Raw genomic sequence first — 27774 nt, forward strand, 5'->3', positions numbered from 1 at the left:
AGAATGGCCTGTCCCAAACATCCATGTCATAGCTTGTTAAAAAAAGTCAGGAACAGTCAGTGTGTCCCAAAAGTCAAAATAGGAGTCAAAAGAGGCTTAAACCAGGCACAGGATAGCGTGTATACAGCAGTCATGGCAGAGTTTGATTAAGTGAGAAAAGTCACAGAAACGTAAAAACAGTCAGTCACACTTAAAGTTTTCCAGCAGCTGTGGTAGATAAACATTTCTACCAATACATGCTGAAAGAGATTTTATTTTTCCTTTTAGAAATCTCATTAAAAAGATTTATAACTAAAATCATGTTCCGTTACACCAGTATCTATTCTAAAAGGTATTTATGAAAAATGCAGATTCAAGTCAGCATTTCATGGACTTAAATCATTTGCAGGGTCATCTGGGTGCTTGAAATCCTTTGAGATAGATGGAATTACTTTGATTCCTAATGTATCTGCAGTTCAGTACATTTTAAAAAGGCAAAACAAGTGTTCATTTATAAAAACATTTATTATAAAAAACAAGACTAAAAAGAAAACTGTACATATTAACAAAGCCTGCTAAAACACCACTCTGATAATGATCTTTACAAAATAATTTAAATCATCCTGATGGCAGCAGTCGGTTTAATCCCAGCATGCACTGGGCAGAGGTAGTGTTGGTCCTCCTGCAGCATGAAACGCGTGTTCAGTTCTGAGAGTGTGCGTCTCCACCTCCGGCTCAGAAGTCGGCGTCCAGCCTGAACGTGTTGTCTGTGGCGCCGGACATCACGCCCATCCTCTGGTACTCGCCCACTCGCTTCTCAAAGAAGTTGGTCTTTCCCTCCAGAGAGATGTTCTCCATGAAGTCGAAGGGGTTCTCCACCCGGTAGATCTGCAAACACAACACAACTGGGTCACCAACACGCCGCCAACAACAACAGTCTTAATGTTCTATGTTCAGACAGAATCTCAGGTGGCGTCTGTTCAGACCAGCGTCTGTTTCCTGCCGCTGCCGCTCTGTCGGAGAACCACTTGTCATCTGACAGAACGCCGTCAGCAGCAGTCAGCCCCCATCAGCGGCTGAGGTCCGTACCCCTGCGCCTCTCATCACCACAGACATCAGACCTGGGAACTCTACCGGAAACTGGGTTTAATTAATGTGCTTTTACCTTGGTGAAGCCGAGCTCCAGCATCAGTCTGTCGGCTACGAACTCGATGTACTGCTTCATCAGCTCACAGTTCATCCCGATCAGCTTCACCGGCAGAGCCTCCGTCAGGAACTCCTGAGAACACAACAGAACCGTGAGACCAGCTCAAGAGAACCAGAAAACGCCCAGAACCAGAACACACCCAGTCCACCTACCTGCTCGATCTCCACAGCGTTCTTGATGATGTTGGTGACGGTTTCTTCTGACGGTTTGTTCACCAGGTGTTTGAACATCAGACAGGCGAAGTCACAGTGCAGACCCTGAAACCAGTAACGGACCAGTGAGACCGGCAACAGACCAGTGAGACCAGTACCTGCAGATCCAGACTCATTACTCACCTCGTCTCTGCTGATGAGCTCGTTGGAGAAGGTCAGGCCGGGCATCAGGCCTCGCTTCTTCAGCCAGAAGATGGAGGCGAAGGAACCAGAGAAGAAGATTCCCTCTACGGCGGCGAAGGCCACCACACGCTCTCCTGCAGGAACCACAAGAGTTCTGATCAATACCTGATACCAGGTCAACACCAGGACCAGCATCAACACCACGTGGAGTCTGGCCGAGCGGCTTTACCGTAGTTGGCATTCTTGTTGCTGATCCAGTTGATGGCCCAGTCGGCCTTCTTCTTCACACACGACAGCGTCTCGATGGCGTTGAACAGGTATTCTCTGAGGGTCATTGAACACACCGTTACACACCAGCAGAGCGCAGTACAGACCAACAGAGTCCAGTACAGACCAGCACGAGCTCACCTCTCTGTGGGCTTCTTGATGTAGGTGTTGATGAGGAGGCTGTACATCTCCGAGTGGATGTTCTCCATGGCGATCTGGAAACCATAGAAACACCTTGCCTCCGTCACCTGCACTTCCTGTGTGAAGCGCTCCACCTGGTGGTCACAGAAGACATGATGTCACTTTTAAATATATGCCAGCTGACATACGACTTGTTGCCATGGAAACCACAACCAGTTAACTTGTAGGCTGAGCTCACCAGGTTCTCGTTGACAATGCCGTCGCTGGCAGCGAAGAACGCCAACACGTGAGAGATGAAGTACCTCTCCTCATCCTTCAGAGACTCCCAGTGCTGCAGGTCCTTCGACAGATCCACCTGAACAGACAGGAAGTGACATCATCAACAACCGAACAGACAGGAAGTCATTACATCACGCCACAGACGGACTGACAACCCGAACCACAGACAGACAGACGACCTGAACCACATACAGACAGAACCACAGACTGGCTGGTACCTCCTCTGCGGTCCAGAAAGACGCCTCGGCTTTCTTGTACATCTGCCAGATGTCGTGGTACTGGATGGGGAAGATGACGAAGCGACGAGGGTTTTCCTTCAGCAAAGGCTCCTCCTCTTCCTCGCTGCTGCTCTTCTTCACGACTTTGGGCTGAGAGACAAAACACGACTGTCAACCTCAGATATGCAACAAAAACACTTCTAACAGAGTTCAACAAACGGCTGATTAAAAGGAAAACACAACAAAGTTTGATGTTTAAAGTGTGAGGCCTGACATCCCATATCAACCTACATTTAAAGCAGTCTGAACCACTTTCAAACCTTAAACATTAAAGTGTTGTCAGTGCTTTAGCTGGAAGGACCCTGTATAATATTAAAGCTATAAAAAAAGATGCATGAACATTGACAGTAACAGCTGATCCTCCGTGTTGGCGCCATCAGCGACACTTTAGGCGCCACATGAGCTCCTGAAACAACCGAACTAAAGAGCAGAGACTTGAACATGAAGCCGGATCATGTTCAGCTGTTTTCAGGTTAAACATGAAGCTTTAAGCACATTTGGATCAACTCACCGCGTCGTCACTGAAGATTTTACGCGCCGTTTTAGACGCCAAGATGCGGGTCGTGTTCAGGCTCGGCGGCTGCAAGAGAAAAAGAAGAAACGCTCCGTGAACAAAGGGGCGCTTTACAAGAGAAGAAGAAGCAGAGAGAGTGCTTTTGTAGTCCTCGGTGTAGTTTTTGTAGTTCTCTTGTTCTCACCGTGTTCTCTTTGTCCAGCGACATGTTGCTCATCTCACTGCTGACGGAGTTTTCGTTCTTCACGGACAGAGGAGCGCGAGCAGAAAGCATGTTGGTGTCCTTGGGTTCAGTCGACGGAAAGATAAAAGAATAAAAGGAAGTTAAAAAGCTAAAAGCTGGTGTAAAGAAGAAGAAGAAACCTAAAGTACAGCAGCGGAAACACAGACGAGGAACACAGACTGAAGCGGCATCTGAGCTCCGCGAGCCCTTTTTATTGAAATCTTGGCGCTAGAACGCAGCCGGCCAATAGAAACGCAGCTCGTGCCAGAACTTTAAATGTGACGCTGCCACAGGAGCCAATCAGGTGGAGAGAAGAGATCACGTGCCGCGTACAACTGCGGGAGATTCAAACGTCTTTGTTTGTGCGGGGTTACGAAACTGAAGTTACACAACTATTAAAATGAGCGTTTACGCAACTTTACAATTTGGACAAAAACACACTTTTGTTTGACATTAAAACCGTTAAAGTGCGATTTCAAACAGTGGCTTAAAGGTCAAAGTGAAGTCGAAACAAAGAAAAACAAAAACAGACTTCCGTGTTGAGATAAAAGCTCATATTGGTTACATTTAAGAATGAGTTACACGGTAATGTGATAAAAGAGATACGTTATTAATAATTCCGTTTTAAAGTCCCTGTAAGTATATTTCCTCAGAACGACAGTTTTATAAACGTCTTTAGAGCTCTTCCAGTATTTAAATGTGTCATCATTTGGTCATAATAAATATGGAATGTCATTTAAATAATTACTAAGATAAAATGAATTACGAAATTAATCCTGAAATAAATCAATTCAAACATAAAATGTAGTTAATGTCTTAAATAAATTAGTTCACCGTTTGAAAATGTTTTTTCTAAAGGGCTACATTATTTATTTATAGTTATACTTAATTTAACTTAACTTTTTTTATTTCATAGCCATTTATTCAATATTGACTTAAATGTAATTGAATCAATAAAGGTGTTATCAGTGTGATTGAGCGCCAGAATAATCATTGAGCACACCACGTTTTATAATAACGACAACATTTAGAGGCTTCATTTGTATTTTGAGTTCTACTAAATAAAACTGGTTTCAGCTCAGAGTTTAGCTTCATTTTCATCTAAAATCGTATTATTAATATTATTATTATTATTATTAATAAATGATTGCCTCCCCGCGGGTGAAGCTGCAGCTGTTTCCGGGTTGCTGCGGGAGCGAGAGCTCTGATTGGCTGCTCAGGAAGCCACCGACAGAGCCTGTAATCACACGTCACAGTCAGATACGCCACCTCGCGGCCGTAATGTAAACAAAGGTGGAACGAGCATATTTTTCTTTATCATATTAGAAGTACTCTAATTTATAGGCAGACTCAAATTATGTATATTAATATTGAATACAACTGTGGAAAATAAAATAAGATACATTTGACAACGTTACATTAAAGTACCAAAATTAAAAGTCCTTATTCTGCAGAATAATATAAATGATATGATTGTATTATAATTATTGATGCATTAATGTGTTCATCACCTTTATATTTAATCTATAATAACACATTATGTATTAGCCGATTATATTGTTTTAATTATCCGAAAAATCAGCTAAATCTGTCAAATAAATGTAGTATTTTAAGGAAGTCAAAATCCTTTTTTATTATTTTAAATACTGCTCGGGAGCTTGTGCATTTTGCAATGGGATCGATAAAGTCTTATCTTTATTTATAATCATCATAATCATAAATAAGTCATAGAGTGTGGTCTTTACCCACTCTGTAAAGTGTCCTGAGATAACTGCTGTTATGATTTGACACTATAAATACAATTGAATCGAATTGAATTGAATAATAACATATCAAAATGTATTTATTGATTTTGCATTATTAATCCAAATATTTCCCTCTGGAATGTAGTGGAATAGAAGTATAAAAGTAAAATACACATATCTCAAAATTGTACTTTACTAAATGTACGTAGTTACTCTGCACTACTGCTTTTAAATCTATATCAAGGCAACAACTAAGTGTTAATCATTGATTTCTTTACGCTCTTTTACTTCAGGACACCTTCTAACATGTGCAGACATCATCATGTAGTCTCGAGTCATGGTGGAGGAAAAACATTTGGCTCTTATTTTATAGATTTAGCAATTAAGGACAAAACCATTTAAAGATAGAAAAAAGGAAGAAGAAAAATCCTATATTCAACCATATATAATATATTATAATATATCATTAAAGACGTTTCCTCTAAATTTTGGGACCCTTTGTTACCATGAAAGGATCTTAAAGCGTGTCCGCCATATTGAAGCTGATTTAACTACAAACTAATAAACGCAGTTTTATTGAATCCACAGTTGTTAACAAATCAGCTGACAATACCCACCTCTAGTTTGCCTGTGGACAAAAGGTCACAACACAGAAGGAAAGCGCGTTTTTTAAAAACTACCCACGTGGATTGGGCCTCAGACTTTTCTTTAGGACTTGGAGCAGTTTTTATATTCTAACAGAGGAGCTTCAACAAAACTGCAGATTTACAGGTTAAATTTAAACTAAATTAATTAAGACCACCCTTGAACGTCAGGGTCTTTTCCAGAGTTGGACTAAAGCTGAACATCTGGCAGTGTTGTTGCTTTGCTCGACACAAACTGATGATCTGCAGAAGTGTTGCAGGGAAACTCAGTCCAGTTTTGTTTTTTCTCCCCAGAATCAAATGAAAACCTGAAGATTCTCATCTGGGTCATTTAAACGTCTTCTGAGAACTAAAGTCGACTCTTTATTCCACAAGAACACTGAGAAACTTCACCACCAAGTCGTCTGCTTCATCGCTGAAACACAGAGAAAAGGTCTTTCAGTCTTGGTCCCAGTCCGACTGAAGGCGGACGCCAGGAGAAACTAATTCTCGGTGAAATGTTTGTTTTATTAACAGGAAACAGAATTTGACATGATACAGGGAGGAGGGTTGATCCTGGAACCAGAGGACAAATATGGCTTTGGTGCAAACAGAAATCGTTAACATTTAAAAGTCTACATCGTTGTCTTCTGACAGCGACAAGAACAGACATCCAGCCTCTTTACACCTTACACTCGGTGGTAATCCTCTGGACTACATTTGTTATATTTTTATTTAAAACCATCTGGAATTCAGCGCGTTTTATTTATGATTCGATTACGATTTTTCCGATCTGCATATTTGTGTGTCAGCCAATAGGGCGTTTTCAATAGGGTTGAATCTCCAGAGTGAGGCAGGCCTATCTCACCGAAACGCCCCTAATTTGCATTCGAGTCGCTCGAGCAGGGCCAACAAACAGCCGCTCAAACCCTGAGAGAAGCCGGTTGCTGATTGGATGTAGGTCTTAGCGGGATGTGGCGTATGGTAGCAGAGACTAGAGACGCCACAACAACACACCGAAGTAGAGAGCAGACCGGAGCAGACCGGAGCAGCGCAGAAAATGATCGGGTTGGCTTCTGATCTTCTGACCTTTGCTGCGTGCTCCCTCCCTCTCCCATTTTTACACACGCACACGCACACGCACACGCACACACACAGTACTGCAGCGGGGTGACAGTCTGTCTGTCAACAAACTCTTTATAGCGCTCAGATTTCAAGGTGGAGTGTTTTCTTTCATGTTACTTGTAATATAATATATATAATACGTTGTGAATCATACGGGCCACCTTAAAGCAAACTATTCTGTACTGTCTTCTCACTTTGAGGAAGAGCGGAGCGCAGCTGTATCACTGATCACCTGATCACCGGGGATCTAAACCCATTCAGAGTGATACGTCACATACAGAGTCTCCTAAATCCCTCTGGGGCCTGTTTTTGTAATGGAAACACGGCGAGTGAACGGCCATTTGAGAGGGCATGGTCTGAAACTTTCCGAGCGGCCACATTTGACACTAATGGACCAGTGAGTTAAAAAATAAAAATGATTTATTTTGTTATTAGGGACGTGGCTTGATTGCCATCATTTTGTATGGCCTGACTAGAACATGAACAACTCTGGTGTCCATCTAAGGTGAAACAACAGGTTAGATGAGAAATACCAGTATCATTATCAGAAAGCCTCAGATTTGGCCTAAAATGCTGCCATCTGTATTGGCAAAACGCGTGTACTGCACCGGTCTGATACCACGTAGTTTAACGCAGAAAAAGTCCTGCTGTCAGGCAGTTTATTTAGGTTATTTTTCAGGTCTGACTAACTCAAACTAGATAATAAAAAAGTTCTGTGGCCTTCACTGGTTCTTTATATTTACAGTATATCACTGTTTTGATGTGTCTGTGTGTCATGCTGCTGTTACACTGCAATTTCTGAACTTGGGATCAATAAAGTATTTCTATTCTCTGTATATGTTCTTGTTTGAGTCAGGCCGTAAAGAGTGATAGCATTCAAGCAATCACCTTTATTAGATAGACAGACAGACAGGAAATGGGGTGAGGGGGGGGCATGTAGCAAAGGGCCGCAAGTCGGAGACGAACCCGCGGCCGCTGCCTCAAGGACCTATCGGCCTCTTTACATGGGGCAACTGCTCTAACCACTGTGCCACAGGCCGCCCCTAATTTTTGTTTTTTAACGCACTGGTACCGGCTCAAAACTTGATGTTGGCTACAAATCGGATTCATATATAAAACGTGCTGAACTCCAGATGATTTTGAACAAAAAAATATAACCCCCCCCCCCCCACACACACACGTTTTTTAGAATGAGGTCAATTTTTTGTGAGATTTCTCATTGTTTTATAAAACAACACGGAGGATCCATAGTCCGATTCCACCTCGACACAGACAGCACAGACCAGATCCACTCCTTCCTTCTTACCTGTCACAATAAAAGCCCCTGACTGTGATCTGTGGGGAGGATCTGGCGGGTCGAACACATCACCAGGATGAATACTCACAGGCGAACATTTTGCAATGCCAACGTCAATGCTGATTTTTCTTACAAAAGTTTCTGTTTCACACAACAGGAACTTTCTGGAGTTTCTTCCAAACTGAAAACATAGAAACAGGAGAACGTTCAGACGGAGCTGAGTTTAACCAGCCCTCTGACAGAGTCCTCATGCAGAGTGTCCTGACTGCTGGGGTCGTACAGGGCGGCGGGGTTGGGGATAGGTTGGTGCAGGTGCAGGTGGGCAGGGCAGGGTATGGCGCCCTGCGGCGTGGTGCACGGCGTCTCTTCCGGGCTGACAAAGTGGCGGTGGTGGTGATGGTGGTGGTGGTGGATATGGCAGTGGGAGTCTGCAGTGGCGTCCCTCAGGGTCAGGACATCTCCTCCGCAGGACGGCAGGGACGGCTGGGAAGGGGCCAGGTAGGCGCAGGGGCCCCCCAGTGTGGCGGTCTTCCCTGGCAGAGGCGCCAGAACCACGGGGTCACTGTGGAGAAGAGGGGCGGCGGCCTGGAGCACGAACTTGGTGCTCTGGATGCATTGATCCTGATCACACTGGGGAGAGAGTCAAGGAGACAACACGTCACAGTCTTTAAACGGATCGCAACCTTCATGGTGTCGGTCGAAGTAGCGCCGTAGCAAACCAGGTATCACCTTCAGGGCGCTGGGTTTCAAACTGGTACGGTCATTTTATAAATGGCACCCAACAGGAGCAAACTGTTTACGTTGTGAACGCACATTAAACTACATCGTTAAGTTTAGGTGGTTAAAATAAGTGCATTTGTAACGTAGCTACGGTTACGTGAACTCGCTCTGTGGTCTAACATCACCGCAGACAGTTTTACAGTTGAAAGCCTGGTGCGTTTGGCAAACAACGAAGGCTGTGACAGAACGTTGGTATTGGACACCCTGATAATGAGAACGGCCTGGGAAAGACCATAGACTGTATGAAAAATGGACGTAGCATCTCTGTCGAGGTCCGTTCTCTCAACTTAATCCAATCGACCTCGCCTACGGGAGTCGCGATCTTTGACTCCGCCTCATTTCCTCTTACCAAAAAAGGGCATGTATGTGACGTTGGGGGGAGGGAGATACGTCAGGCTGACGTTTACCTCCGAGGAGAAGTGAGGGCCAGAGGCTAGCTGTCACTCAAGAGGCCACGCCCCAAATTATTCATAAACTTTAACCTCCAATCATTTGACCTAAACATTCATTCATTCATTCATTCATCCGCTTATCCCGGGGTCGGGGTCGGGGTCGCGGGGGTGCTGGAGCCGATCCCAGCTGACATCGGGCGTGAGGCAGGGTACACCCTGGACCCTGGACGCTGGACCCCCCTGGACCCCAGGACGCCAGTCTATCACAGGGCACATAGAGACGTACAGAGACAGACAACCATTCACACCTACGGGCAATTTCAGACTCATCAATTAACCTAACACGTGCATGTCTTTGGACTGTGGGAGGAAACCGGAGAACCCGGAGAAAATCCACGCAGACACGGGGAGAACACAACTCCGCACAGAAAGGCCGAGGTCGGGATGCGAACCTGTGACCTTAAAGGCCTTAAAGTTTAATTCCAGTGTAAAATCATCCCAGGCTCTTTTTAGGCAAATACAGTCACATGAAATAAGCCTTCGAGACAATTTTTCTTGTATGAACTACTAACAGAGAAATCTTGGACAAAGGCTAACAGTTGCTACAGCCAAATGCGGCTAACACGGATAAGCTCGGGGCAGCAAGTTGAACACATTAAAACATATTTTTTAACCACTAATACTGCTCAAAATAACACCAAGCGTCTGCACCAACAGCGTAGTTAGTGAACCCAGAGTTTATTAAAAGTGTTTTAAAGACTTACCTACTGGCCCCTGTACCAGCTCCTCTCATAGTAAAGTCCATTCAAGTGGATTACCAAAGTCAATCTAAAAGGAAGGAGCCCATTGATTATTTATTCCAGAAAAACACGTAAACTTTGTGGTTTGTGGCAGTTTGTTGAAATATAAGTCAATAATAGATGGTAAAAGGTTTAGAAAAGTCCCACACAGCTTTCCCTGCAGCACTGAAACGTTACGCAAGAGGTCAGGGAGCAGGGGTCAGGGGTCAAGGGGCGTGTGTTTCTGGAAGACGCATGTTGATGAAGAATGCACGAGTGCAGCAACTGGCTACGGATAGAAGGGAGGTAAAGATATTTCACCAAACTGCCACAAACCACAGGGTTTACGTGCATTTGCTGGAATAAATCATCAGTGGGTTCCTTCCTTTTGGATTGACTTTGGTAATCCACTTGAATGGACTTTACTATGAGAGGAGCTGGTACCTGGGCCAGTAGGTAAGTCTTTAAAACACTCTTAATAAACTCCGGGTTCACTAACTACACTGTTGGTGCTTTGTTTTCTGTGTAGGGACTCTTCTCATGCTGCTGCAGAGGTTTGCTGTTATTTTGAGCAGTATTAGTGGTTAAAAAAAAAGTTTTAACGCGTTCAACTTGCCGCCCCGAGCTTACCTGTGTTAGCCGCGGCAGGCTGGTAGCGACTGTTAGAGACTGTCTCGGATTTCTCTGTAAGTTGTTCGTACACGAAAAAAATTGTCTGATTTTACACTGGAATTAAAAACAGGTTTAATGATGCTCTGTAAACGGCCTGTTTAACATGGGGGTCAATGAGGAACTGCTCTGTTATTAAACCTGCCCCTAGTGGACACTCAGAGAACTGCAGTTTTTGACACTTCCTGATTTGATCAACCGGGAAGTGGCTGTGATGGGGGCTTGGTCATTGTAAAGAAAAGGGTGCCGCGGTGGAGGATTACTCAGATTTTTTGATTCAGTAAAAGTAGAAGAACACAGTGACAGAACTTTTGTCAGACATTATATATCTATAATCCATAAAGCGTCAGCATGGATCTGTGAATCCTCCACCTACCATGTGGCTGTGCAGTTGGGTGGAGGCGTAGCTACTGGTCCCGTTTGACTGGGAGACGGTCTGTGGTGTGTCCGACATGATCAGACCTCTCCTGTCAATCAAACTGGGACACAGACATTCAAACTTTATTGACATGTTCTGATAAAGTGCATTATATTATGTTATGAATCTACACACTCAAAGTGTATCTTGTTTACACTGTAACTGACAATAGCAAAAACAACGCACGCACAAGCACACAAGCACACAAGCGCACACACACACACACACATACACACACACACACACACACACACACACACACACACACACACACACACACACACACACACACACACACACACACACACACACACACACACACACACACACACACACACACACACACACACACACACACACACACACACACACACACACACACACACACACACACACACACACACACACACACACACACACACACACAGCAGGGTGAAACAGGAAGAACTGAAACCAGAACATGAAGTCCTGAGTTTAGTCCAGTTTAATCCAGTTTAAGTCCAGGTTTGGTGCACATTAGTCCAGGGTTTAGTCCAGGTTTAGTCTAGGTTTAGTCCAGATTTAGTCCAGATTTTAGTCCAGGTTAAATCCTGATTTAGCCCAGGTTAGTCAGGTTTAGTCCAGGTTAAATCTAGATTTAGTCCAGTTTAGTCAGGTTTAGTGAGGTTTAGTCCAGTTTAGTTCAGGTTAAGTCCAGATTTAGTCCAGGTTAAATCCAGATTTAGTCCAGGTTAGTCCAGTTAAGTACAGGTCGACTGCAGTATTTGGGACTCACCTGGGAGGCAGAGGTCCACACAGAGCAGCGCAGCAGTTGGTCAGGATGTTCCCATAGCTGTAGGGGTTGTAGTTATCCTTCCCTCGCTTGGTGGACCAGGACCCTTTAATCTGGACCAGGACCAGGACAGAAAGAGGAGTGTTGGTTCAGTTCATCACAACAGTGACGTAAATATATATGTTCACAGTGACCCTGGTGGTGTTGGCGTCCACTCACGTCCTCGTTGGTGGTCTGGTTGGAGCTGATCAGGTAGGTGTGAAACCCCGACAGACCTACGATGGACCAGACGGAGAAGAAACACACCACCACCTCCAGGACGGTGCAGGACAGAGTCAAGGAGCGAGCTTTTCTCCACACAGTTATCTATTATATGAGCATCTGTGACTCAGTTGGTAGAGCGAGTCGGCCGATGCCCAAGAGTCGGCGGTTCGATCCCTGCCCTGCTCTGCTTGTGTTATGGTTGTTGTGTCCTTGGGCAAGGCACTTTACCCACCTTGCCTCGTGTGACTGCTTTACCCATTATCTATTTTTACTGTTGAAAGACAAATTTCTGTGTTGAGACAGTTTTAAATGACATCCTTAAAAACAAACCAATCCTAATTATTGACTTAAATGATTCATTCACCTGACAGATAAGACTACAGAAAACTGTCGTGTTTTTGTCTTTGCTAGTTGTTTTATTTGTCGCCTGATTTGAAAAGGAGAGAAGAAGAATAAGAACATTTCCAGCTGCTTTAGACGACTGCAGTCGGACTGAAGGACGGAAACATGAAGGAGCTGGATGTAAATGTGGAGCACTGCGTGTGACAGGCGTTTGACCTTGGCAATGCATTATGGGACGTATTGACCTGCGGTTTGTGACTGCGTCAGAGTTATTGATTTATCAGAAAAACACGATATAAACCCATAGGAGGGAGACAACGCCCTGGGACATAGGAGAGGCAACAAGACACCCAGATTCAGGGAGTCAACTTTTAGTCCTTTTGCATCTTTTTCTGGTGTTTTTTTTTTTTTTTTTAAAGTCATTTTGCATCTTTTTGTGTATTTTTTGCCTCTATTTTTAGTTGTTTTGCATCTTTTTGTGTATTTTTTGCATCTGTTTTTAATCATTTTGTAAATTTTTGTGGTGGTTTTGCATCTATTTCTAGTCATTTGACGTGTACTTTTGTCTCTTCATGGTCGTTTTGGGTAGTAACTGAGCATCGAGCTGTGTTGTGAATGCAGTCTAAGATGCAAGAAAAACAAACAGAACCACAGACTACATGTTAAACCCATGTATGAAGGTACTTGATGAATGAAGCCTTAAGCAGGGAAAGGATATCTGGCCGGACTGTCTTTGAGCGCGCTCAGGAAACCCGTCTGGTTCGATCCTGCAGAGATGACAGAATGTGTTCAGATTATTCAGAACAGATCCGTTTTAATCAGAACTTTGCCTTAATGGTCATTAGTTTTCCCTTGTGGATGTGATTCTCAGCAGGAATGCATAACTCCAGCAAAAGGGTCCAGCTGCAGAGCTCCAGGCTCAGCCTCCTGCAGCGTAGGACCTCTCTGGTCCTCAGCCTGGAGTCCATCAGGAGACGACAGCATGAATCATTAGTTTGGATAAAACACACGACCAATAACACCACATCAAAATACAACCTTCATGTTTAATAGAACTTATGAGTATATTATGTTAGCTATGTGCTGATAATATGATTTTAACTAGCTGTCTGAGTCCCAGTTCATATTCAGGTTGTTTTTTTTATAGTCATTTTTTATCTTTTCATGGTGGTTTTGCATCTATTTTAAGTCATTTTGCATCCTTTGTGGTGGTTTTTTCATCTATTTTTAGTCATTTTGCATCTTTTTGTGGTGGTTTTGCACCAATTTTAGTCATTTTGCATGATATTGTGCTGGTTTTGCATCTATTTTTAGTCATTTAGCATCTATTTATAGTCATTTTGCATCTTTTTGTGGTGGTTTTGCATCTATTTTTAGTCATTTTGCATGATATTGTGCTGGTTTTGCATCTATTTTTAGTCATTTTGCATCACATTTTACTTATTTTACATCACGTTGTTGAACAAGACACCCAAAGAGTCTACTTTTATATAATATATAATCCAACTTTAATACATTAACTCGTCCGTAAACATTATTTATATCCGAGATTTTCATCGGCAATAAAGACTAAAACTCCCATGGTCCTGTGTGCTGCTTCACGACAGCATCATCCCTCGTGGTGATTTTCATGGAGGGGGGCGGAGCCTGCAGCGTCGCAGCTATTGGTTTTTTTTTTTTTTTTTTGACAGTTTGTTGCCAAAACTTTAACATCTTGGTCAAACTGTGCGCGCATGCTGCTGGACAAGTGAAACAAGAAGGAGTCACGGTGGAGAGAAAGAAGAACAAAGAGTTAGAAAACCTATATCAAAATCTTCTTCATCTACACAATGTTCAGATAATAAAATGGCTGTGCTGACACTGAAAATCAACTGATATCAACAAAATGTCATTCCCTCCTTCGAGCTCCTGATGTCTGCATTTACAGACGGACGTCAGCTGGATCTTTTTATAGCTGCGGGTCTAAAAAGAGAAAACAAGCAGCTGAGTGTTTCGGAGGACGGAGACACGAGTTGATGTCAGACAGTCTGAAGCAGCTTCCTGTTCGTCTTCAGCTGCAGGGAGCAAAACAACATCAGCCGCCTCCACGGCTCAACACAATTACAGCGATGCAACGCGTGACCGCGACAAAGTCCACGTTGACGACGACAGGGGAAACCAGGACACTTCAGATCCACAGACACAAAATCCATCAGCAGCTTTATAACTTACTACTGCTGTAGAGACGTGTGAACATGGAGACATTACTACATTCTAAAGATCACCTTTGTTTTCTCATGCGAACCCTGTATTTCATATTTACACATACATATTTATACTTTCTACTTTGATCTGTGTTATTTCTGTCCTCAATTTCTCCTCTGGGATCAATAAAGTTTTATCTTTGATCTAATCTCATTTTATCCCAACGAACTGAATTGTAAAACAAAAGTTTAAATCCTAATGAAATGAAATCTATACGATAGTAGCTGGTCGAGTGCGTAAGTGTCTTTATGGTTAAAGATTATGGACACATTTATCACAGACAGGACACAGATTTATTCTGTTTAATAAAGTTTTTTAAAGTGTTTAAATATTCAGATGACTGACTTAATCTTCCCTGTGCATGAAAACGGTCATTATCGATAATCCATCAATTGATCAACAACAGGAAGCAGGAAACATTGCAGCCTGTCAATCACAGGCTGGTGGGCGGGGCTTAAGAGGATCAATAGATCATCAGTAACAGAGTCCAAACACACCAGAGTTTGTTTAGACTCAAATCATTTATCTATTGAAGATTTATGATTTATTCATTTACTTATATATGTATTTATTTATTTACTTACTTTTATGTATACCTATTTACTTTTATTCATATTAATTCATTTTTATATTTATTTATTTACTTTTATATTTATCTATTTACTTTCATATTAATTCATTTTTATATTTATTTATTTACTTTTATATTTATCTATTTACTTTCATATTAATTCATTTTTATATTTATTTATTTACTTTTATATTTATCTATTTACTTTCATATTAATTCATTTTTATATTTATCTATTTACTTTTATATTTATTTATTTACTTTCATATTAATTAATTTTTATATTTATTTATTTACTTTTATATGTATTTATTTTATTATTTATTCATTTATTTTTATATATATTTATTTATTTTTATATTTAATTATTTTTATATTTATTTATTTACTTTTATATTTATTTATTTACTTTTATATTTATCTATTTACTTTCATATTAATTAATTGTTATATTTATTTATTTACTTTTATATTTATCTATTTACTTTCATATCAATAAGTTTTTTTATTTATTTATTTACTTTTATATTTATTTATTTGCTACTTTTATATTTATCTATTTACTTTCATATTAATTAATTTTTATATTTATTTATTTACTTTTATATTTATTTATTTACTTTTATATTAATTAATTTTTATATTTATCTATTTACTTTTATTTTTTATTTATTTACTTTTACATGTATTTACTTTTATATCTATTTACTCGTTTCTATATTTATTTACTTTTTATGTATTTATTTATATATTTATTAATTTACTCATATATTAACTTATATATTTATTTAATTACTTTTATATTTATTCATTTACGTTTATATTTATGTAATTACTTTTATATTTATTCATTTACTTTTATATTTATTTACTTATAAAATTATTTACTTTTATATTTATTTATTTTCTTAGGTATTTATTCATTTACTTATATGTTTATTTATTTACTTATATATTCATTTATTTTCTTAAGTATTTATTAATTTACTTATATATTTATTTATTTACTTTGATATTTATTTATTTTCTTATGTATTGATTTATTCTTTATGTATTAGAGCTTCAGGTGTCCAAACAGACAGACACATGTTCATTGATGACTTTATTTATTAATTAATGGTTAATTCAGAATTAAATCACTTTTAAAAACTTCCCTTTAAAAAGGTTCTTATTCATGTAAGAACATTGTTATATTTTTCCAACATATCTGTTTTATTATCATTGTTATTATTATTTTTAAATCATCTTACATTATAATGGGGGCATTTGAATCCATTTTATCTTCGTATTATTTTAAAATGGTGTCTGTTGTTTGTTTTGAAAAGTGCTGATTAAAGAAAAAGTATAATTATTAAAAGTCAATGTTACAGCAAAAATGAAATAATTTTGTTTCCAGTTTATTAGCTGATAGTTTATAACATTTAATCTGATGGAGAATGTAATAAAACCCAACAATGTCATAAAAAAGAATAACAGTTTTACCAATAATATAATATCTTATATTTCAATTTGTAATAATCTTGACAGATAATTTAAGATTGTGCAATAAAATTTCTCGTTTTCTCAGAAATGTTAAATGTGCAAATAAAGAAAATGTTTAAAGCAGTTAGAACTGAAAACATTTGACAGGTTTCAGGAAATTATTTCATTATTACAATTTAACTTTTGGGACCATGTTTTTACAAATAACCATTCATCAAATTAGTTTGATGTCAATCGACTGATTGTTTCAGCTATAAACTAATTAATAACTAAATTATACCAGATAAAACACTTTCCATATGTTTTGTGTGTAAAAATAAACTAAAGCCGTTGGAAATGTGTGTGTGTGTGTGTGTGTGTGTGTGTGTATGTGTGTGTGTTTGTGTGTGCGTGTATGTGTGTGTGCGTGTATGTGTGTGTGCGTGTGTGTGAGCGTGTGTGTGTGCATGTGTGCCTGCGTGTGTGTGCATGTAGTCTGTGTGTGCGTGAGCGTGCGTTTATGTATGTGTGTGTGTATGTGTGTGTGCTCGTGTGCTTGTGCGTGTTTTTGTGGGACTCACTGATGATGACGTGTGTGATGACGAAGGCGAAGATAAAGAGGGTGAGGAAGGACAGCGAGAGGATGAAGAGGTAGAAGAAGCGGTAGTTCCTCCGCCCGACGCAGTTCCCCACCCACGGGCAGTGGTGGTCGAAACGCTCTGACAAACAAAGATTCAAACTTTTTATTAGAAAAACAAAAACCTTTATGTCTTACTAGGGCCTTTAATCTGAAAATACTACGACTATACGTCCGAAAGTACTAGGGCCTTTAATCTGAAAATACTACGACTATACGTCTGAAAGTACCAGGGCCTTTAATCTGAAAATACTACGACTATACGTCCGAAAGTACTAGGGCCTTTAATCTGAAAATACTGCGACTTTTAGTCTGAAAGTACCAGGGCCTTTAATCTGAAAATACTGCGACTTTTAGTCTGAAAGTACCAGGGCCTTTAATCTGAAAATACTGCGACTTTTAGTCTGAAAGTACTAGGGCCTTTAATCTGAAAATACTGCGACTTTTAGTCTGAAAGTACCAGGGCCTTTAATCTGAAAATACTGCGACTTTTAGTCTGAAAGTACTAGGTCCTTTAATCTGAAGATACTGCGACTTTTAGTCTGAAAGTACCAGGGCCTTTAATCTGAAAATACTGCGACTTTTAGTCTGAAAGTACTAGGGTCTTTAATCTGAAGATACTGCGACTTTTAGTCTGAAAGTACCAGGGCCTTTAATCTGAAAATACTGCGATTTTTAGTCTGAAAGTACTAGGGCCTTTAATCTGAAAATGCTGCGAATTTTAGTCTGAAAGTACTAGGGCCTTTAATCTGAAAATACTGCGACTTTTAGTCTGAAAGTACCAGGGCCTTTAATCTGAAAATACTGCGACTTTTAGTCTGAAAGTACTAGGGTCTTTAATCTGAAGATACTGCGACTTTTAGTCTGAAAGTACCAGGGCCTTTAATCTGAAAATACTGCGACTTTTAGTCTGAAAGTACTAGGGCCTTTAATCTGAAAATGCTGCGAATTTTAGTCTGAAAGTACTAGGGCCTTTAATCTGAAAATACTGCGACTTTTAGTCTGAAAGTACCAGGGCCTTTAATCTGAAAATACTGCGACTTTTAGTCTGAAAGTACTAGGGCCTTTAATCTGAAAATACTGCGACCTTTAATCTGAAAACACTACGACCTTTAAACTGAAGATACTGCGACCTTTAATCTGAAAACACTACGGCCTTTAACCTGAAGATACTGCGACCTTTAATCTGAAAAAACTACGACCTTTAATCTGAAGATACTGCGACCTTTAATCTGAGAACACTACGACCTTTAATCTGAAGATACTGTGACTTCCTGTCTAAAACCTCAGCCTTGTGCAGATGGATTTCCCGGGTCACTGAAGAAAGACGAAGGACTGTGAGGTTGTGGGGCCCATTTGTGCGACTGACCGACACAGTTGTCACACAGGCTGCAGTGCGACGCTCGGGGCGGCCTGAACATCTTGCAGGTGAAACAGTATTTCAGTTTGACCGTCTGTCCGTTGATCAGAACCTCTCTGGTGCGAGGAGGCGGTCTGGAGCAACCCGTGGAGTCTGAGCACACACAAACAAACAAACACCAGTGGGAAACAGTCTGTCAGTGTCAGCTCATCTTTTTAAGTCTTGTATCAAAGTAAAAGCTCAGCTATGGTTCCAGACACAGGGAAAATTCAGTGTGGAGACTTTCCATGGGAATTCATGGGACTGAGGTGAATAACACAGGAAACGCTGAGTTTATCATAAACTGAGCAGACTCAGCTGTAACCTTCTGACAGAAATGACAAAAATGATCAAGCTAACAAAAGTCAATCTTGAGTTTTGTATGAAAACTTTCATTGAACAACAGGATCTAATAGGAACCTTTTTTCGACACCAAAGAGTATGAACATAAGAAACGTGAACCCTCAGAAGGTCTTCATCTCCAACTGTAAATCCCAAACTCTTTCAGCTCGAGGACAAAAAAAAAATACATTTGTCGTCTTCCCGAGAACCACATTTACAAAAATACATTCATTTCAATTCAGTTTTATTTACAGTGCCAAATCATAACAAAGTTATCTCAGGACACTTTACAGAGTAGGTAAAGACCACACTCTATGACTTATTTATGATTTACATAGACCCAACAATTCCCCCGTAGTGTACAGTGGCAACGAAAACCTTCCCTATAACAGGCATTTAACGAGGCGATGGAGAGCGAGGAGACGTCCCCCTCACGTTAGCTTCTTCAGGTCCAGGCTCACGTGCAGAAATGTGAACACTAAATCCTGCTCTTCTTCTCTTTTCATTAATGGATCTACTTGCACATGTCCCCGTTCTGCTGCGCATTCTAGTCTTTTAATTCTTCCAATAAAAACCTTCTTCTTTGGGGGAAAAAACACGGAGAACCAAGACAGGAAATGACATTATTTGGGGTGGCATAGGTGACTCGGCTGGGAACCGGAGGGTTGCCGGTTCGGGTCCCTGTGTGGACCATGAATGGAGCGTGGACTGGTGGCTTGAGAGTTGCCGGTTCATCTCCTGGGCACTGTTGATGTGCTGTTGAGCAAGGCACCGAAGCCCCAACTGCTCGGGGCGCTGATCCATTGGCAGCCCCCTCGCTCTGACATCTCTCCATTTATTGCATGTATATAGGTCCTGTTTGAGCATGTGGGTATTTCGGGCCTGTGTGTGTAACATGAATAATATAATAACAGAGTGAAAAAATTGAATTTCCCTTGCGGAATAAATAAAAGGAACTCTTCTTCTTCTTCTTCATCATTTGATCTGTTTTTAGTGTTGAACTTTCTATGGCTGTGTAAGACAGGAAGTGAGTGTGCGTCTTGGAATACACTCCTGACTAAACGAAACAAAGCGTCGTCAAGCTTCTTCTTGTCTCCATATTTGGTGGTTTAAAGTCTTGGCTCCGCTGGGACTGATGGCAGCTTGAATATTTATTTATAAATAAAAACAACAATAAGGGGTTTCCAAAAATAGATGCGAGACTTTGACGGTTTCTGTGGAAACGGCTGTCTGCCTGGAGGGGGCTGCGAGCGGCTTCCTGTTACGACACAACAGAGAGCGGATGATTCTGCACAGTTACAGTTTCTGAAGATGAAGAAGAAATGCGTCCAGATGTGACGCCAACAGGTTCAGGGATGATCAGAGTCGTCAAAATAAAAGCCTCCACACAGCGTGACGAATAAACAACACCAGAAACGCTCTTTAGTGAATATTCAGAGATCGAAGTTACGCAGTGTGGGGCTTTTGTTGTGAAAGGTCAGAAGGAAGATGTGGATGTTTGTCGAGGTCCAGAGGAGGAACCCTCAGAAAAATCACTTTATCGGCGCTTAATATTCACGTTACCGTAACAAAATAAAATGGCGTGAATTGTTTATTGTCGACGTAAGCAGCTGTGCAAAGCATTCTGGGACCATGCCAGCATGTTTAGGACGGAAAATACTTTGTCACGTAAAGTATGAAAAGTAAAAATGTCTCCGTTCACTGTGAAACATTCACCCTGAATATTATTGTGAATTAGTATTGGAATGTGTCTGATTCAAATAAAAGTAATTTAAACTTTAATTGAAGTCATCGAGTCAACTTTGTCATTGACAACATTAATAATGTGAAAAGAAAAAGTTAAAAAGTCACAACAATAACCAGGGTTTATGTTTGTGTTTCCATGGTTACCGATCTGCCTCTCCAGGTCGGCGGCCTCGTCCGGCGTGGCCCGGGGCAGGACGCCGGGGTCGGTGAAGCTCGCCCTGAACAGCATCCCCATCACGAAAACGAAGAGGACGCCGCCAACCGCCGGGATGGCCGGGCTCAGGTTGGATGCCAGGAAGGGGCAGCTGAGGACCAATCAGAAGACAAGGGAGAGAGCTCAGCCAATCACAGGAGGCCTCCACGTTAATCGTTGTTACACAAGACTTTAAAGTTGAACTCTGAAGATCTCTGACTTTAGTTTGTTATTTTGTTTATTTCAGAACCATGGCTGATTTTCATCATTTATAGTCCTAATGGAGGTATTCAATAACATGTTCAATAAGGTCTCTTTCCCCTGTGGTGAGGGTTTTACATCTATTTTTGTCATTTTGCATCTTTTTGTGCTGGTTTTGCATCTATTTTTAGTCATTTAGCATCTCTATGTGGTGGTTTTGCATCTACTTTTATTCATTTTGCATCTTTTTGTGCTGGTTTTGCATCTATTTTTAGTCATTTAGCATCTCTATGTGGTGGTTTTGCATCTACTTTTATTCATTTTGCATCTTATTGTGGTGGTTTTTAATCTATTTTAGTCATGTTGCATGTGGGCGGTCAGTAATCGGTCCATGTCTTCTAAGAAACTTCAGTCTGGTAGTGAACTCGTCGGTATTTGAACTCGTCATCAGAGAGAACAAACTGATGATCTGAGGCGTCTCAGTGATGTGACGCTGGACGGGTAAATATAGTTGCAGAACATTTACCTGACACACACACACACACAAACACACACACACATTCCTGTCAGAGCTGAAGAATACGCCGATTTCAAATGTGACTCGTTTCAGAGCAAGAAGACCATATTGCATTGTTCTGTTCTACTTAGACTGAAGTAAAAACATAGAAATACTTCTTCCACCTCTGTACATTTATTTATGAGCAGCTGCTCTATATCATAATCACATAATAGAGACACGAGTAAAAGAAACAACTAAGTGTAGAAATAATCACAAGTAAAAGTACTAAAGTATCAGCGTCATCCTGCGGAATGACACAAATCTTCTGTTTTTTATAAATATTTTAAGATTTTTTTCTCTCAAAATAATCCGAAATAATCTCCTGACTCTCTGAGAGTAGTTTCATGTCTAATACCAGCTCATTCTTTATGAATAATCAGAATCTCAGGATGTACAGTAACAGTAGACTCCAGTGAAACTCACTCGAAGGTGAAGAAGAGTCCGCAGGTGAGCAGGATCAGGACCAGGGTCAGGTAGAACACCCCGCCCTGTCTCGCCATCATGATCCTTCCGTCGCAGTAGAACCGGTTCCTTCCCGGGAACAGCTGCCACTTCCTGCGGGGGGTCCGGCTCCTGTGGCCGGGGCAGGACGGCTCCGCTGGCCCGGTGCAGACCTGGGTGTACTGCTGCACCTGCTGCTGGTCCAGAGCCGCGTGGTGCATCATGGGTGCTCACAGGTGAGGACAGGTGGGTCAGGACGGTCAGTGGTCAGTAATAACAACAGAGCTGAGGGCGCGCGCAGAGGGGTCCTCGCTTGTCCGGAGACAAAATAAAAGCACGTTTCACGCAAAAAATAATCTTCAGCTTTTATTTTGTAATGTTTCATAAACAAACGAACGCGCGCGAGGTCCGAAATCCGTGAACCCACCACAACACCCCCGCCTCGTGCGCGTGCAGCAGCAGCGTGCCCCTCACATCATGCAGCGGTTGTATCCCGGGGTAACGGGACCGGTTCTGCAGGGGACCCGGGTCCGGGTCCGGGTCTGGGTCTGGAGGCGGCAGCGGCGGCGCCTCCGGAGGTTCAGAGGGTCTGAGTCGGTGAGGAAGAGCTGGAGGACGCGGAGAGTCCCGATCCTGCAGAGACCCGGACCTGCACAGATCTTCTACTGACGAGATGATCCACGCTGAGAGAAAAAGGTTCAAACAGAAATACAACAAATAAATAATTAAATGAATAAATACATAAAAGAGAGAAAATGGTGACATTAAACATTAATAAAGACTTACTTTAAAATAGACTGTAATAAATGATATAATAATAATAATAAAGAGATGAAATGTGGAAATATAAAGTGAGATTAGAAGAATAGATAAAAGTGTAAGTAGAACTAAAAATAGACAAGATAAATACATATGGAAACAAAAAGATGAAATTATAGAAATATGGAAATGTAAATATATATATATATATATATATAACTAACAAATATATTTTGAAATATAAAGGTACATAAATATATATATACATACATATATATATAAACACTCATAAATGCAATAATATGAATAATATAAATAATTATAATATCTATCTAATTTTATTCTTTTAAGATTCAGAGTGAGACGTCTTCATTGGTCTTCCATTGAATTCCACACTAATAGACGATCTTTGTTTCAGGATCTCTGGGACTTTCCTCCATCTGCGAAAAGAAGAAACTCAGTTTAAAACAGTCAAACGAAACGCGTGCATTATTCCCTGCTCACAACAACCAATCAGACTTCAATCTCAGCTGTGTACATAATTATGTTCTTCTAAAATATAAATTAATATTTGATTAAAATAAAAAACACGACGCACTTGAGTTCCTAGCGAGCTTGTTTCTACCCGGTCACTTCCGTTAGGCGGACGGAAGCAACATGGCAGCAGCTGATGAAAGCAATGAAAACATGAGTTTAAATTTAAATATAAATGAAGGAACAGAAAGCGAAGAAGAAGCCAAGCTGCACCTTTTAAAAGGCAAGAGCAGATGAACGCTTTTCCTGCTGTTTGTTGTCATTTAATGGTGTTTTTCTGTCTGAGGTCACAGCAATGTCGACGTGTTCACACCAAAGCCCACCTAAAACCCGGCATTTTTATGTTTTTTCACTTATTTAGAAGCATAGACAACCTGTAAATATGAAATATGACTAAAGTTGAATGTGCACTTGTGTTCGGCACAGTTATTCTTTTTCCCAGCCGTGGAATAACAGCGGGCTGCCAGACTCCGTTCAAAACGTCTACCATTTAAGGTGTCCGTGTCGTTTGAGAAGTCCGCATGAATCACAAATTTTAATTGAATATTTTCCCTGAAAGTTTAGGTCGTTCTGTTTAATTCGGCTGATGTAGTCCACCAAACTAACCACCGTCTTCTGCCGGAATACACTGATGAGCAGCGCACCGGGTTACCAGAACAAAATGTGAATTGTCTGCATGTTTTGTGAGTTAGGAGTCTTTGCAGACATTCTAATGGACTCTGGCATGTTGGGCTTCCTTCGCCAGACTCCATGCAAAATCTTTGTGATTTAAATGTTCTCGTGGCTACAGAAATATCATAATCCTTAAACCATAACCTTTGCTTCTATTGTAAAATATGAAGCTCTAGTGTTCAGTTCGGCGGGATATAATCCAACAAACAGCCCCTGTATTCATCTGCTTTACTAATTTATATTTAAATTAGATTCAAGTTGTTTGTACAAGTCGGTGTTAAGCAAGCTCTAAAAAAGTAAACATGTATATTTTTTAATTACTTGTGTTTGGTGACTTTTGTAAATGCTGAAAGTCGTAAACACCTTTAATTTGCATAAATCTGAATGGAGTTTGGAGGCTCTGAGGAAAGCAGAGGAGGGGAACATGTGGTTTTATACACTTAAAATGTTGTTTTCTCTCCTTTCTTTAAGACAATAAATGTATTTCCCCTTTATTTGGGCTTCAGTACTGAAACCTGACTTCCTGTGTGCAGGTGCAGCGTTCCTGACCACGGTGGCGTCTGCAGGGATGTTTGCAGGATTTGGCTCCACGTTGGCGCTGGCCAAGAAAAAAAGCCCCGGCTGGTTTAGTAAGGTGAAACTGTAACCAGATTGTTTTTTTATTGAAAAGTGACGTAAACGATTATCAAATTAGTTGGTGTTTCATTTTCCATTTACCTCGCTAACCTGGTTAGATTTACCAGTTAGCTCTTTGGCTACAACACGTCATCTTCACCTGTTTGTGTGTGACACTAACAGCCATAGATGAGGCAGGAGCCAGGTCCACCCCTCAGGATGCTTATTGCTATTACTTCCTGTTTTATTATACCTCGGGCCATCTCAAGTTGATAATGACCACCCCAAACTCGGCCCATTTGGTTTCAGGGGCCAAACCACACATTTTTTTGGGAAAAGCTTCTGGCGAACTGATGAAGCCTCTTGGATGAGAGGTGAAACGTCTTCCTAGACAAATAAGTCCAGTTGCTTTGACTGAAACTGCTTTGGGGAGAATGATGACCTGGACACATGAGAACATTCACAGGCTTCTGGCGAAATTATGTAATTGTAAATATTTAGGTACTGCAACTGTATACAAGGTCATATAAGCCTGACATTTTGCATGGTGTATCCTGACCGCCGGGAAGCTAGCAGAAAAATACTCTGGAGATTGCTGCCTTTTTACTGTCCAATATACCCTCAATAATATAAAAAACTTCCATCCGCCTCACAAATTGTCATCAAAGGTGATCATTTTCAAGCATTTTATCGCACCTGCCTCAAATATACATGAAAAACTTCCAGAGTTTATAAGCTTCAATTTAAGTCCAAGAGGACCTTTCTATGTGGAGAACTACAGCTGCAATATGACTAAAACTAGATGCAAAACAATCGCATAAAAATGCAAAATGACTAAAACTAGATGCAAAACAATCGCATAAAAATGCAAAATGACTAAAACCAGATGCAAAACAATCACAAAAAGATTTACAATGACTAAAACTAGATGCAAAACAATCGCATAAAAATGCAAAATGACTAAAACTAGATGCAAAACAATCACATAAAAATGCAAAATGACTAAAACCAGATGCAAAACAATCACAAAAAGATTTACAATGACTAAAACTAGATGCAAAACAATCTCAAAAAGATGCAAAATGACTAAAACTAGATGCAAAACAATCGCAAAAAGATGCAAAATGACTAAAACTAGATGCAAAACAATCTCAAAAAGATGCAAAATGACTAAAACTAGATGCAAAACAATCTCAAAAAGATGCAAAATGACTAAAACTAGATGCAAAACAATCTCAAAAAGATGCAAAATGACTAAAACTAGATGCAAAACAATCTCAAAAAGATGCAAAATGACTAAAACTAGATGCAAAACAATCTCAAAAAGATGCAACATGACAAACAGATGCAAAACAATCTCAGAGGGACGCCTCCATGGGATGTTCACGTGATGATGGAGGATGCTGTTGTTGACGGCGCCACCGTGGGATTGAATTGGTCTCGTTTGGCACTCATTTGTGACCCAATGAGTTCCTGCTGCTGTCGGACACACAACAGTTGAAGTCATAAAAACACGGAGCCTGGTTTCCCTTCGCAGACTCCACACATTCCTCCAAAGGTCGCTCTGAAAACACAGAGATTTCCGTGAAATCGATCGTTTGGCCGCCTCGTCCTGTTTAACTGGAACTGTGTGCTGATTGACCGCTCGCGGGAACCGATTAAACGTGACGCAGGCAGATAAACTTCGGAGCGAGGAAACAATCCAGCACTTGTTCCCGAGGTCTATTTCTGTCACAGACTGGTCTCTGTCGTCCGTGGCGACGCCTCAGAGGACGAGGTGAAACATCTAAAAAGTTAAACGAGATGAAAGGTGGAGCTGGGGACGTTCACTGTCAAACTGCTGCTTTCCATCCATCAAAACTGCTGTTGCGTGTTCACTGACACTGTGCTTCCTCCTCAGGGCGTGGCGGCGACGGCGGCGGTCCCGGAGAGCGGGGCGTCTCTGGCGCTCAGGGCTCTGGGTTGGGGCTCCCTGTACGCCTGGTGTGGCGTCGGCCTGCTCAGCGTCGCCGTGTGGAAAGCCCTCGGCGTCCACAGCGTACGTATCTGCGCCTGAACTCAAGTGTTATGTCAATGATTCCAGAGAGTTCTCAGCAGGTTTCTCTGACCTTCTTCCTCCTTCAGATGGTGGAGTTCAGACAAAAGATGCAGGCCATCTTCCCGTCCGTGCCGAAAAGTGCCGAGGCTGCAGAACCTCCGGACTGGGACTCTATCTTCAAGTCAAAGTGACCTCCTGCAGCAGGAGGACCAACCGGACGAGTCGACGGAGAGACATTTAACGCGGAGACTCATGCACATTTGTAAAATTTGACTTTTTGCGTTCGTTTGTTTCTCCGTTTCCCCCGAAGAGGAGGAGTTCTGGGTGAAGCGCGGCGTGAGATGGAGCGGCGGCGGTGTTACCGGAGCGTAGTGACGCCGATCCCGGATTCACCGCTCCAAAACCGGTGGTCACGAGCTTTGAAGTTTTGACCGAAAGAACGAGATAATGAGTTTCCCTGTTGAGCTCAGGGATCGTACGGCCCGGGTCCTGAATCCTTGAAAACATTAGAATGTTGGTCTGGTTTGAAAAGTGCTTTGATTCTGAATAAAGTGCTGTAAATGTTTTGTTAGATGATGATGTCATATCTGATATAACAGAGAAAAGCAGATCTGCATATTTGAGAGTGAAAATGTCATTTTGTGACATTTTTTCATGAAAAATCCCTTTTGCTGATGAACAGATGATCAGAACAGTTGGTGGTGCTGACGGAGCGCAGGACTCTGGGGGGATGACTCTGTATTTAATGTTCATCAGTGATGCTTGGTGCTCAAAGTCAAACGTTAATGGATAACAGTTAACATTAAATGTTAGTTTATGAATATTAAGATGCTGGCCATATGATCTACCCAGATAATTAGAGACTACAACTGTATTTCGTTGTGCGACCCTGTGTTGTCATAATAAATGGACCTCAGCCTGATTTGACAGATG

At 41.1% G+C, this 27774-nt stretch overlaps 3 protein-coding genes across 3 annotated transcripts; 1 reads left to right on the plus strand and 2 right to left on the minus strand.

Moving 5' to 3' along the window:
* Positions 1–646: 646 nt before the first annotated feature.
* Positions 647–3328, minus strand: LOC310961631 (ribonucleoside-diphosphate reductase subunit M2-like). The gene is made up of 10 exons (XM_083933777.1): positions 3185–3328; positions 2998–3066; positions 2427–2576; positions 2168–2284; positions 1930–2063; positions 1751–1845; positions 1522–1655; positions 1339–1443; positions 1145–1258; positions 647–867 (listed from the first exon to the last, which is right to left on the minus strand). Exons 1-10 carry the CDS (start codon positions 3272–3274, stop codon positions 715–717), a joined length of 1161 nt encoding a protein of 386 aa, XP_083789903.1. The 5' UTR covers positions 3275–3328; the 3' UTR covers positions 647–714.
* A 4892-nt stretch (positions 3329–8220) lies between these two features.
* Positions 8221–22447, minus strand: LOC310962150 (palmitoyltransferase ZDHHC14-like; the record flags this gene model as incomplete). The annotated part of the gene is made up of 9 exons (XM_083934531.1): positions 8221–8643; positions 11010–11112; positions 11827–11936; positions 12043–12150; positions 13153–13196; positions 17287–17424; positions 18712–18855; positions 20974–21134; positions 22206–22447. 9 exons carry the CDS (start codon positions 22445–22447, stop codon positions 8221–8223), a joined length of 1473 nt encoding a protein of 490 aa, XP_083790657.1.
* Positions 22448–23630: 1183 nt separating this feature from the next.
* tmem242 (transmembrane protein 242) lies at positions 23631–27742 on the plus strand. Its single transcript, XM_083933781.1, has 4 exons — positions 23631–23739; positions 24722–24822; positions 26704–26841; positions 26928–27742. Exons 1-4 carry the CDS (start codon positions 23640–23642, stop codon positions 27030–27032), a joined length of 444 nt encoding a protein of 147 aa, XP_083789907.1. The 5' UTR covers positions 23631–23639; the 3' UTR covers positions 27033–27742.
* Positions 27743–27774: the final 32 nt, after the last annotated feature.

This window comes from Echiichthys vipera (assembly GCF_963691815.1).
Source record: "Echiichthys vipera genome assembly, chromosome: 19".
In the NCBI taxonomy this organism is placed as follows: domain Eukaryota; kingdom Metazoa; phylum Chordata; class Actinopteri; order Perciformes; family Trachinidae; genus Echiichthys; species Echiichthys vipera.